This window comes from Gobio gobio (assembly GCF_949357685.1).
Source record: "Gobio gobio genome assembly, chromosome: 6".
In the NCBI taxonomy this organism is placed as follows: domain Eukaryota; kingdom Metazoa; phylum Chordata; class Actinopteri; order Cypriniformes; family Gobionidae; genus Gobio; species Gobio gobio.
In genome coordinates this window covers 22,217,737-22,232,143 of record NC_137102.1, presented here as the reverse complement: position 1 = coordinate 22,232,143, position 14,407 = coordinate 22,217,737, and the positions used below count along the sequence as shown (strand labels likewise).

The 14,407-nt window shown below is 37.7% G+C and overlaps 1 protein-coding gene across 1 annotated transcript; it reads left to right on the top strand.

The window, feature by feature from the left end:
- Positions 1-7,891: 7,891 nt before the first annotated feature.
- On the top strand, positions 7,892-14,406 carry LOC307128477 (uncharacterized protein). Its single transcript, XM_079820371.1, has 6 exons — positions 7,892-8,048; positions 9,073-9,121; positions 10,561-10,627; positions 10,781-10,879; positions 12,235-12,332; positions 13,984-14,406. The coding sequence occupies exons 2-6, from the start codon at positions 9,085-9,087 to the stop codon at positions 14,055-14,057; spliced, it is 375 nt and encodes a 124-aa protein (XP_079676497.1). The 5' UTR covers positions 7,892-8,048; positions 9,073-9,084; the 3' UTR covers positions 14,058-14,406.
- The last annotated feature ends 1 nt before the right edge of the window (position 14,407 follows it).

The window sequence follows — 14,407 nt, the reverse complement described above, 5'->3', positions numbered from 1 at the left end:
TGCCTGAACTCCAGTTGTGTTTATCCACAATGCCGTCTCTCTGTTTCCTCAGTTTGAAGGAGCAGATCTGCAGGAGTCCAACCTGGTCGAACTACTGCTGGAGCAGCCAGATCACTTTCTTGAGCGTGAGTGACGGCGACATGCTGCTTTCACTCAAACCCATAATTATGTGCAGTAATTATCCTGGTGCCAGATGAAGATACAGATTCTACTTGCAAAAACTAATGAATCTAATAAAACATGTCCTTGTCATATTTCAAAACATGCCAAGAATGTTCATATTTCACTCCAAAATCAAAATACATATATAATGATTTTTTAATTTGCATTATTTTTTATGTAAATTAAGCGAGCACATTACTCCTAATTACCTTATTGCTGAAACGTTAATGCTAAAAATAAAGAGTATTATTTATATTTCATACGTATGTCAGGAATGTATACTTCATTGTAGCTTTTTGTGCTGGCTTTAAACTATGATCATTTAAAAAAAATGTGTTTACATTTTATTATTATTATTGTATTTTTTTAATTAATTAAAAATACTATATAAAATGTGAAGTATTTATACTTCATTTCCACTTTTTGTGCTGGCTTTAAACTATGCTCATTTAAATAAATAAATAATTAAAAATACTATATCAAATGTCAAGTATTTATACTTTATTGTAGCCTTTTTGCTGGCTTTAAACTATGCTCATTTAAATAAATAAATAATTAAAAATACTATATCAAATGTCAAGTACCGGTATATATACTTTATTGTAGCCTTTTTGCTGGCTTTAAACGATGTCCATTTAAATAAATAAATAATAATTAAAAATACTATATCAAATGTCAAGTATTTATACTTTATTGTAGCCTTTTTGCTGGCTTTAAACTATGCTCATTTAAATAAATAAATAATTAATAATTAAAAATACTATATCAAATGTCAAGTATTTATACTTTATTGTAGCCTTTTTGCTGGCTTTAAACTATGCCCATTTAAATAAATAAATAATAATTAAAAATACTATATTTATACTTTATTGTAGCCTTTTTGCTGGCTTTAAACTATGCCCATTTAAATAAATAAATAATAATTAAAAATACTATATTAGATGTCAAGTATTTATACTTTATTGTAGCCTTTTTGCTGGCTTTAAACTATGCTCATTTAAATTAAAAACATATCTTTAAATAAAAAAAACATTAAAAAATACTATATAAAATGTGAAGTATTTATACTTGATTGCCACTTTTTGTGCTGGCTTTAAACTATGCTCATTGAAATAAATAAAAAATAATTAAAAATACTATATCAAATTTCAAGTATTTATGCTTTATTCTTGTAGCCTATTTGCTGGCTTTAAACTATAGGCTACTCATTTAAATAAAAAAAATATTTTAAATAAGAAAAAATTTAAATACTATATAAAATGCGTATAAAAAATAAAACAAAATGTTAAAACAAAATAATGTAAAAATAAATAAATAAATAATAATAATAATAATTAAAAGATTATTTTTGTTATTGCAGTAATAAGAATCTAATAAGAATCACCATTAAGAAAAAATGAGGCAATTAAAAAATAAAACATCTATATCTGTTATGATAATGAGAATGTGTTCATGTCAGGTTTGCCCAAACACTCATTATAAGTCATGCTCATGGTTTTATCATTTATCCCTGTGCGGTTTCTGTCATGTACTATCTTGTTTTATAACATGGAGACATTATAAATCAGTTTTAGGTTTAAATTTGAGAAGGGAATGTTTTTTCACAGGTGAAGATGTGAGGCAGCTGGAAATAGACACAGAAAGAGAGCAAATAGAGAAAGAGACAGAAGAGGACAGAGAGCCGAGGATGCCTGATGAAAGAGAGCAAGAGAGAGCAGCACTTGAGAGAGAGGCAGCGAGAGATCTGACAACATCAGTCTCTTTAGATCTGTACGTTTAGACAACTGCACTTCAGAAACTTGCACTTACGCCTTCTTTAAGTACGCTTTCAGTAAACAAAAGATACTAAAAATGGAAAACTTCCCATTTTGAAAAGAACGCTTTTAGGGTTGATGGCTTTAAAGGCCACATGAAATCTAAATCTTGAATCCAGAATCTCTTTCTCTAGTTTTCACCTTGGTTAGTCCATATTTAGGGCTGTACTATTAACCATATTTTAATAATAATCATGATTTCTGCTTCTCTCAATGAACTAACCATACTCGTTATAATCGCAATTGTTAAATATATCCTTTTTATTTTGATATTTCATCATCTTGCACTGATAGCAAGCCTCCACAAGCTTTTAAGCTTGGGCTTCCCAGATGTCAAGTGTTCCACAGTCAGAATCTGGGATCTTTTCACCTACATTTTCTCCTAAATGGATACATTTTCCACCCAGACTTTGATGATTTGAAACACCAAAAACTTTGGTCCCTATTTTAATGATCTGTGCAAATGGTCTAAAGCGCATGGCCCAAGTGCACTTCGTTTCCGAATCCACTTTCGCTAGTTTAATGACGGAAAAAATGGTCGGCACACCTGGCGCATGGTCTAACAGGGTTGTCCCTAGTCTCTTAATGAGTCATGGGTGTGTTTTGGGTGTAACATGCAATAAACCAATCAGAGTGTCATCTCCCATTCCCTTTAAAAGCCAGTTGTGCTTGCATCATGGCGGATTCGCTATTTACATGGAAGAATTTGCGAGCGGAAAGACTGAATGCTTAATTTATATGATAAATAGGCTATAATAAATCAGGAAACTAGATGAGGTCAAATAAACCCTACGTATGAGTTAACGTTCACTTGATTTGTGCTTGCGTGAAAGTGCAACAATTCGGATTTAAATTAAATTTAAAAAGAAATTTCTCAAATGAGAACAACCGTGATTATTAAATGTGATATATATATTCTAATCAAAATAATTGTGATTATCATTTTAATCATTATCATGCAGCCCTATCCATAATCAAGCTGACAAGTGTGGTTTTTAAAGTGCAAGCTCTTAAATATGTCCAGCACCTATTTCATGGTTAAAAATTAAATGCATCAAAAAAAACGATTTCAATCCCAATGAAAGCCTGAAAGGGGGCTAAAAAGAACTCTTAGGGCCAGATTTACTAAAAAGGGCAAATTAGTGTGAGAGACCAATTCCAATAAAGCGTGTTAGAAGTGAAAAGTTCAGCGTGTGATCTACTGACGACGCACAAATTAAAGAACACAGACACAGCCCGATCATTTCCATAATGACCAACACAATCTATCAGGAGCAGCGCAAATTAGAGTCTGCTTTAAGACTGCTTTTTGGCACAAATTTTTCACTGCGTGGCTTTACTAAATCCTGACAGTAGTTTTTTAACACCAAAAGAGGGTTTTCGCTGGCGCATGCTGTTAGGAAATCTGGCCCTTAATGTTATACGGGTTGAAAAACACCAAACTAATGCTCTAAGATTATGATTTCCCAGGGCACAAATCACTGGTGCATCAAGCCAGGAAGTTGTCCTGCTACCTGAGGAGGATTTGGGGCTGCCCATGGGGATGCCTGTGTTAGAGGAAAGAGAAAAGACGCCAGTATCCGTGTCTGTACCCATACCATCCCCTCCGCCCTGCGAAGAGGAGGAAATGGCTGTTGAACCCGAGAGAGAGAGGGTGGTGAGAGAAAGGAGCCCTCTTCTTAAGGTGTGTTAGGTTGTGAGGTCTGCCTTGATGCTACATCAAAGCATTTGACACATTTGTCATCAAGCTCTTCTCCCATCTGTCCCTCTGTCAGCCTGCTGTAGTGAGGCCTGAATCTCCTAAAGAGAAGAGGAAGAGGAGGAGACAGCTGCTCTTCATTGATGAACATACACAGATATCTCAAGAAGAAATGAGGGCCCGGATTGATAATGCAGAGACAGAGACCAGGCCTATGGTAAGTCCAGAACAGTCTGGATTCTTCAAGTCTGCATTATTTTTGTCAATAAAATTGTTGTCAAGTGTGTTTTTTCTTCTAGGCGACACTCATCATACCACCCTTTGAAAAGAGGGGTGCTAAAGAACTTCTTGGGAACCCTTGCATTAGTAAGTCTTTGTGAGATTCGGTGACTTACTCATACACAAGACTGTCCATGATTTTTCAGGGGAAAGTCACAAGGTCTTTCCCCAACCCTCCCCATTACATGGCTTGGAGTTGGGACTCGCACACACACGCATTCACACCTACACACAATGTATAATTTTGGTGTCTGACCTATATGGATATTTCATGACAGTTTCCATGATATTTACTTAAGCATCCTAAGCTTTATCCCTTTATACAGTTCAGAGCTAAACGCTAAAGCTCATATTATTGACAGTTGAGTGTTATGCTTACACAGGCCTTCCACCTGAAATCCTGGCGCTATGGAAACAGGCCGCGGTCGTGAAGCCCATCCCTCCATCCAGGCCGCGCTGGGAGGCTCCCGTAGCTGAGGAGGTTCCTGTAGCTGAGGAGATTCCTTTAGCTGAGGAGATGCCAGAGAAAGAGGAGGAAAGACCAGAACCAGCAGAGAGAGAAGAGGAGAGAGAGCTTAGCTCAAAAGAGGTTAGCATGCATAACATGTGCTCTTCTTCCACTAACACTATTACATTTTAAGATGTAACTTGCCACACACCATTTGTGTTAATACCTTAAAGGGTTAGTTCACCCAAAAATGAAAATTCTGTCATTAATTACTCACCCTCATGTCGTTGGACACCCGTAAGACCTCCGTTCATATTCGGAACACAAATGAAGATATTTTAGTTGAAAGCTGATGGTTGAGAAAGGCTTCAGATAGGCCTCCATTGGCATTCAGTACATTTATACTCCCAAGACGCATTAAAGGCACTTAAAACGTCATTACAAAGTCCATCTCACCACAGTGACTGTACAATAATTTTACGATGCGACGACAATAGTTTTTGTGCGCAAAAAAAAATAAAAATAACACCTTTATCCAACTTGTCTTCCGTGTGTGCCTCCACGACGCATGCGCGAGAATATGACGTAGCGCCAGCGTTCGGGAATCCATGAAATGCACACTTTAGCCCGATTTTGAGAACTACGCTGAGACCTAAAGCACGATCAATGTAGAATTCAACAGCTTAGATACGCGCGTCTTCCTCTGCTTGTAAACAAATCGCTTCTGGGTCATGTGTCCGAACGCCGGATCTGCGTCATATTCTCGCGCATGCGTCGTGGAGGCACACACGGAAGACAATAACAAGTTGGATAAAGGTGTTATTTTGATTTTTTTTTGCGCACAAAAACTATTGTCGTCGCATCGTAAAATTATTGTACAGTCACTGTGGTGAGATGGACTTTGTAACGACGTTTTAAGTGCCTTTTATGCGTCTTGGGAGTGTAAATGTACTGAATGCCAATGGAGGCCTATCTGAAGCCTTTCTCAGCCATCAGCTTTCAACAATAATATCTTCATTTGTGTTCCAAAAATGAACGGAGGTGTCGAACGACATGAGGGTGAGTAATTAATGACAGAATTTTCATTTTTGGGTGAACTAACCCTTTAATTCAGAGATTCCCAAACGTTCAGCTGAACCCCTTTGACCTACAATAGTTACCCCTGAGATTTTAACTTAATATTTTGAAAACACATTTGGTCACATGGCATGCAGGTAGAGAAATGAAAAAATATATATATATATTAGGGGTTTTATTTTACTTTTATTTTATGTAGCTATTTTTTCATTTTAAAATTAAATTTTTATGATTTATTATTATTCGCTTTCCAACAACTAACAAACCCCCTGCTGTACCCTCACAAACCACCAGGGATTTGTGAACCCCAGTTTGGGAGACCTTGGGCCCTATTTTAACGATCTGAAACGCAAGTGTCAAAGCGCGAAGCGCAAGTAACTTTGTGGGCGGGTCTCGGCGCTGTTGCTATTTTCCCGGCGGGATAAATGGCTCTTGCGCCCGGCGCAAATCTAAAATGGGTTGGTCTGAAGTAGCTTCATTATTCATAGGTGTGGTTTGGGCGTAACGTGAATAAACCAATCAGAGCGTCATCCAACATTCCCTTTAAAAGCAGGTGCGCAAGTTCCATTATGGATTGCTATTATTATGGCGTATTTACCAGGCGCACACCAGGAGCGGTTCACAGCCGAGGAGCTGATGTTCTTGTAAGAGCAGTGAAAGACAGAGAAGTGAAGTTGTAATGTTGTACATTATGGTAAAGGTGATTTCACAGTCTTTTTTTTCTTTCAGTCTTTCAGTTTTTTCAGTTTTTCAGTCGATTTTTTTTTCCTGGTTCTTGACGGACAAACCAATTTGTCAGATGTCCTTATATACATATATGTCTTGCCACTATTGGGCAAACAGGTCTTATCCTTAATTATTACAATTAGCCTGAATCATTTGTAAGCTAGATTTATGCCTATTTTTTCACATCTTCGTGGCACACCACAATGATTTCCGTCATCTCATGTGTTAATATTTTTTTAGTGTAACAATTTATGATTTGCAAAAATAACTGTTGCATCTGTGTAGATTACATGAGCAAAGTGTATGCGCGTTGTGCACGCTATACATTATGGTCAAGCATGCGCCCTTAAAATAGCATAATGAACAACGCGCAACGCGCCACTGACTTTAGACTAGGTTTTTTCTGGTCAGTGGCGCAATTGTTTAATGGAACAGCAAAATAGCACCAGGGATTGTTTGCGCCGGAACACGCCTCCTTTTTTGCGCTGAACCGCCCAGGTAGCGCAAGTTCATTCACTAGTTTAGCGACGTGCTTCTGTGGAGGGAAAAGCGCGCTTTGCGCGGGTGCAAAATAGGAATGACACATGCGTCGGTGTACAAAGTCAATTGCGCTGGGTGCAAGATAGGGCCCCTTGTCTTAAATTACCTTCAACACCCTGAACACCCTTGAAACCACATATCAATGCCCCGACAATCACCCAGAAAACCTTAGCAACCAGTGCCAGTGACATCAAAAGTGTAGAAATTGAAAATATTCAAAAAATAAAAGGAAGATTATTGTTTTAACATTAACAAACTAATAAACATAATGCGATGCATATGTGTCAGTCATTCATAAAGGTAACAAGTAAGATTTATGTAATAGTTCTAAAACCTAATTGGGGTTTACATACATACACAATAACCAAGTTTATATATTTATCAGATATTTATATATTTATTATCAATTTCGATTTATTCATCATTAAATTACCAATCTCGTACATTTTAATTTATTGCTCCTTTCACAGCTATCCATATTTTAACCATGTTTATAGGCTACTTTTAACTTATAAATGTAATTGTTTTCACAAAGAACAAATTTATGCTGATTCTAAGCAATTGGAATAAATGCATTTTGTGAAAAAAATTGATTATTTAAATCAAATCAAATCAATGCAAAGAGTTAATAATAATTTGTTTCTGTAACATTTTACAATAAGGTCTTATTAGTTAATGCATTAACTAATATAAACTAACCATAAGCAATATATTCTTACAGAATGTATTAACCTTTGTTCATGTAAGTTAGAAAGGTCCATGTTTGTGTTATTTCAAAGTGCATTAATTAACAGATACAATATTTGATCTTAAACATGTTTTTGTAAATGTTGAGATTAACATTAACTAAGATTAATAAATGCTATAGGAGTATTGTTTATCGTTAGGTCATGTTAAAGCTACACTGTGTAACTTTTTTAGTCTATTCTTAGCTAAAAACACTTAGTACTTTCAAAAATATATGTGCTCAATAATGTATATTTACTTCTTTCAAGTAATAAAGTATTCTCGTAAGTTTATAATATGCCATTGAAAATACATAAGGTAATGGGATCTAACGGTGGTCGCCATGTTGCCCCTCCATCTTGAAAGTACATTAGCCAAAGAGGGACATACCCGTAAATTCAAGCTTCGCCTTACGCGGTTTTACTGTGCGCGTCAACTTGTTCAGACTTGTCTGGTGCATGTGCAGAGTTTTCATCTCAGCAGCTCTAGTAACAGAGTTATACGGCGTTTTCCTGGCTTGTTTATTCCTCAAAAGTCTGTTTTTCCTTGTGTGGTATTTCTGTGCGTTAATAACTCCGTAAGTAATAATAGTTATTGTCATTGTAGATGTGTTTCAGAGTGTGTCATCGCGTAATTCAGTTGATGTCACCTCAGAAGTATTTTTGTGTCAACATACAATAGCGTAATGCTCACCTATTTGAATAATCATTCAGTTATTAACAATGTTTATTCGTTTATAGAAAATATTTGCTTATAATGTATGTTGATGGAAATATGTATCAGGTCTGATCGGCATATTAACACTTGTTATACAGAGCTAAACCTGCGCACACACTTTTGTAATCCGACACCGCTTGTTAGCAGCGGCAGCTCCGCTCCTTTTAATGCAGCTGCATTTAGCGCCTATATGTGGTACAATAAGCTCTGGTTTACGGTTACATTATACAAATGTAACTTATACGTATAGTTATACAGTTCTTAACTGTGTATATTCTGTCATGTCATTATCATGTATATTTACCATCCTAATTTGTTCTCTCACAGAAACCACATTTATGTACATATCCACGCAAACCTGTTTATGCCTTGCAATTGGATGACTGAATAAACATTACTATCATCAAAGTTCACTCTGGATTAGCTGCAGTTCTTTCTAGCCGAATAATTAGGCCAGTTGAGTTCCAACCATCCCACTGCGCACAGAATATCCCACAGGCACCGTGTCGAATGTGGACGAGGTCGAACTGGAAGCCATATTAATCTTGGACTAAATCGGCCACCGTAGGAGTTAAAACGAAATCGGAATTGAACAGAACAGAAACTAAAATTCACTGGATGGTCATATACAAGTTCACCACTAGATGGGGGAAAATATCACACAGTGTAGCTTTAACTAATAACTAATGTTAACAAATGAAACCTTGTTGTAAAGTGTTCACATTAAGTCTATTAGTTTGTTTATGTTAAAACGGTGTGATCCAAATGGATGGAAAGTTTATATGCAATTCAAATCTTGAATTTAGACATAAATATTTTTAAGTGTATAACAAGTGGTTCTGTTTAAATGACTGCTCTTTTGTCTGGCATCCTTACTACTGTAGATTCCCAGAGAAATGGTGGAGTCTGGCCTCCTCCTGGAAGAAACACCAGGTAAAATATTAGTACATTAGAACATCAGCCAGAACATTAAAACCACCTGCCCATTATCATGTAGGTCCCCCTCGTGCTGCCAAAACAGCTCTGATATGTCGAGGCACGGTCTCCTGTGGGATCAGGCACCAAGACATTAGCAGCAGATCCTTTAAGTCCTGTAGATGAGGTGGAGCCTCCATGGATCTAATTGGTTGGTCCAGTACATCCTATAGATGCTCAATCGGATTGAGTTTTTGGGAATTTGGAGGCCAGTGCAACACCTTGACTGTCATGTTCTTCAAACCATGCCTGAACAATGTGTGTAGTGTGTCAGGGTGCATTATCCTGCTGAAAGAGACACTTCCGTCAGGGAACAGCTTTGCCGGGTAGCATTGTCTGGGTACAACATGGTCTGCAACAATGCTTAGGTAGGTGGTATGTGTCATGAATGCAGGTTCCATAGTTTCCCAACAGAACATTGCCCAGAGCATCACACTGCTTCCCTTGGCCTGCCTTCTTCCCATAGTGCATCCTGATGCCATGTGTTCCCCAGGTAAACAATGCCCACGCACCCGGCCATCGGAATATCAGATCAGACAACCTTCTACCAGTAGCTCTTCTGTGTGATTGGACCAGGAGCTAAATTTACCAAACTATCGTGAAAGCACAATTCCAAAAAAGTGTGATGAAAGTTAAAAGTTCTGCGTGTGATCTACTGACGACACTCAAATTAAAAAACACAGACGCAGCTGGATCATTTCCATAATGACCAACACAATACAATCTACCAAGAGCAGTGCAAATTAGTCTGGTTTAAGAAATGCTTTTTTTTGGGCGGTAAATAATGGTGCAAATACCAGTAAATAGACTAGATCAAACCTTAGTAAATCACCTTGCATAAATCGTTTAAATACTCTCCTCCCATGAATTTTGCTTCTGAAAGGGAAACTCCTACAAATGCATATGCAATAAGCTGCAAAAATAACCCTGTCCATGTCTGTAAATCTGGCCACAGACGGGCTAGCCTTCGCTCCCCATGTCCATCAGTGAGCCTTGGGCGCCCATGACCCTGACGCCCTGACTTTTGGTAGGTAACCCTCTGCATACCGGGAACTCCCCTCAAGACGTGCCGTTTTGGAGCTGCTCTGACCTAGTTCTAGTCTGGCAACTATTTGTCCCTTTAGCTTGCCCATTTTTCCTGCTTCCAACACATGAAAGAACTGACTGTTTACTTGCTGCCTATATATCCCACACCTTGTGCCTTTGTAACCATATGATCAATGGTACTCTCTTCACTGCTAGTGGTTTTAATGTTGTGGCTGATCAGTGTATATAATGATTTCTCAGATTACAGTTGATTGACTTTATTGTGACCGGTGTGTTTTTTCAAGGGAGGGAAAGAAAGAGAATAGCAAGTTTAGCTGCTACAGAATGTAAATTTTTCAATGTATTTGCAGCCTCTTTGGTGGTTTTGGAGACCCCAGACAAGGAGTCTTCTCCACTCGAGACACCTGAAATGAGACGGTGAGAGGAGAGATGGTAAAAGAGAGACAGAAAGTGTGAGACGGAAGTAGCTGTCGCTCTCATTAGAGACTGGTTTGACACGTGTGAATTTCACATTCAGTCGCTGCATAATTATGTGCCTCTGAATAATTACTTCTGCTTTCATGGGTTTAGATCCCCTATTCCAGAAATTCAGTTCGGTCTAGAGGACATCCCAGAGGAGAGAGTCCCAGTGATAGAAGATATTGCTATGGATATTGAGGAACAGTTAAGGTACAGCTTAAAACTATCTGCTTCTTTTTTATGTCAATGCAAAATGTTACACTATTGTGTTTAAATATTATACAGTATGTATTTATATTATTATACAATTGTCAAGTCACATTTGTTTATATAGCACTTTATGTAATACAGAAAGTTTCAAAGCTTCACAGTAATAAACAGGAAAATAACAGTTGCGAAGTTCAATGTTGAAACAATTTCATTATTCAGCTCATTTTATTTCATTGCTCATTCAGTTCAGTTCAATAACAGTGTAAATGTTGCAAAGTTCATCAGTTATGACGTAAACTCAATTCAAAGCTCTACAGAAAGCAATAGTGTCGTTTATTCAGCTCAAATCAGTTCAATGTTGATTCAGTTCAGTTCAATAACAGTGTGTAGATGTTGTAGAGTTCATCAATTATAAAATCAAAGGGTTACTTCAGTGATTTAGCATTAAGCTTTATATTTAAACAGGGTCATTTATGCAGTAGAAATGTGAAATTATTTTTGAATTTGGTGCCTTCTAGACTGAGAAAAGACAGAAAATGTATTTTTGTCTCATGTGGATGAAAGACAACAACTCCCAGAATGCACTTGCTTCGCTGCCCTACGAGGCCACTCTGTACACCGTCGTTTTGATCTTCATAGTAATACAATAATTTCGTTCAGTTAGAGAATAAACACTACAATTAAAAACTGAACGTGTCTTTTCAATTAAGTGTGAGTGAGCCGAACGAAAGTCACGGCACAGACGCAGCAGTGTGCAGCTGAGCAGAGCTGAGGTAACGTTAAACGCCAGTCTGGCACGTTTTCTGATCGCATATGGAAGCTAAACTATCACAGGAATTCATTGAAAAGTTGAAACACTCACTTTACTCTGCATCACCCCATTATGAATGTCTGTGTGGCCGTCTGTGTCTTACATTCTGTGCGTGAGATCTCTCCCCTATGGGCGGGTTGATAACATGCGGAACAGTTCCATCTAGTGGCTGTAGTCTTTAGCCTCTGGCCAAAATTTTATTTCTGGAAAAAATCCTCCGATGATGCAAATATCGTCATTTTGCGTCATCGGAGGATTTTTTCCAGAAATAAAATGCATAATTCTCTTGTCTCAGGGGGAAAGTACCATAATTTGAATATACTACCGGGTTTCTACTGATACAAAGCCTAATGCTAAATCACTGAAGTTACCCTTTAATTCAATTCAACTATAAAGTGCCTCTACAGAAGACAATTTTCAGTAATGTCAGTGCAGTCATAATTAAGATATTATTTTATGATTATTTTATAAAGTTTTGCTTTGTCCATTTCAGTGGATTGTGACTCTAGACAAATTTCTAATGTATTTCTTTCTTCTGTTGAAGGCCACTGGATGTTATTGAAGATTTAGTGACCTTTCACTCTCTGCTGCCCCCTCAGGCCAGTCGTAGAATTGTTGCCCTAATCTTTTGGAGATTGCTAGGTAAGGCCTGGGACCCAACAGACAATTAAAACTGTGGGAGACCACAGACATAAGGGCAATCATAAGTGTAATCCTCCGAATGCACACACTAGAAGATTTCTCTGTACCGCGAGACCACACACCTGTCAATTGTAATAACATCTTCACAGTGAGACGAGATCTCACCGAGACTCGCAAGATCAAGCATGACTTGAGAAGGAAAACAAATGGTGGACAATCAATGTCATCAGCTGGTTCTCCTGGCATGAGTTTTGTTTTACGGGAAGAAAGACGCGATGCGGGCTTCGATGCGGAGCAGTAAAATAATCATAATGACACCACACAATTGAGGATTTTTTTTAACCAAAGAGTTGGTTACGAGAAGCCTCGAATTGGGTCAATCCTCCCCAGATTGTTGAGGGTTGCAAATCTGGCCCAAAATCTTCAAGTGTGTGGCCAGCCTAAGACTGTGGCCGAGGATTGAAGCCTCCGAGACTGTGCGCTGCTCCTCCTCAAATGGATGAGGCGTTTAAACTTGACACGCTTGCCGTTGTAAAAAAAAAAACGTGATTGAAGTGGAAAGTTCCATGCGTGATCTACTGACGACGCATGCAAAGTATCCGCTTGTTAAGTCGTGACGTAAGGAACGCTGTTTCTGGGTCCAAGCCTCAACTCGTTTCACTTAAGAAAAATGCCATCGACGGCTGTTTATGAGCGCTATTTATTCATATTAAACATCAAACATTTTAAAAAGTTAAACATTTTAAATACTTACAGTCTACAGAACAGTCTCTGTGCTCACAGTGTCACAGACATTAATATTTTAACGATTTATAAAAGATGAATCACTGTCTGGCCATCTGTAATTTCGGTATGGAGATAAAGGTTATAATTATATTTTTTGTAGTATTACACCACATTGTGTGTGTATAAGCACTGTTCGTTGTTTTTCTTGTGGTATGAGATATGACCTTTTGGAGCCAGAAGCGCCGCCGCGTGACGTCAGACTTAACAACCGAATAAACAGTGTTTATACTTGACACGCTTGTGTTGTGCACCCGCCTATAGGCGCATAAAACTAATGTGCCGTTTAAATAACACAAAAATACTGCGCTATTGATTTTAGACCAGGTTTTTGTTGGTCAGTGACGCAGTTGTTTTCAAAATAGCAACGCGCCAACAATGCGCCTGAACAAACCTCGTTTTCAGACCAGCATGGTCTAGTGCATTTGGTATTTAAACAACGTGAAAATGATAACTGTGTCGGGCTGAAACTAGCAAAAAACACTTGGCGTCACATTGCGCTGGGTGTATGATAGGCCCTATGTGTTTTACCAGCCTCATTTATGTCGCTTCACTGCCATTCACAAATCCTCTCCCGTGGCCTCATTGGATAGTCCATCGTATGCACACTTCAGAATCTCGCCAGAAGATGTAGGTCATCCGGGTATCCATTTTCATTTAATTTCATGAAAATTTTTATTAAACAAGGACCTTTATTTTGTTTAAAAAGGCATTTCTGCTATTGTAGGCTATTTTGTAAATGTAAACAATTAATTTGGACAAGTGCAAACTGGGTGCCGGTAAGATGGCGGTACAGATGTACCTGCTCGGCCAGAATTGTGTATCTTCGGAAGTGGAGCCGCATTTATGTTTCGTCTTGTGTTTACAGAGCAAACAGTCGCAAGACACGTCACAGTGCGACAGGACAAGCCGTATGGTGACATCATCATTTCACAGCCATAGATCGATTGTAAACCAATGATGCCTTGCCGTTGTTTTCAGACAAACCTGGTATGAGGATACATATTCACATGACTTATTAAATCAGTGTTCATGTTTATGAATTTTTAAAGAACTGAAAGGTCTTCAGTTGTACTGACTTGTTATTGATGGTTTAACACAATTCTGTCATTGTTCATTTTATATTTTGTAATCTATGAAAAACAAGTTTCATCTTTTTAGGAATGAAATTAACTTATGCAACTTTTCAGTGTTTTCTATATTATTCTGATGATACCATGTTTATTACAATATTCCTGTTTTTATTATAATATTAAATGTTGTTCTCTGTGTTATAACATGAGGCTTCACAA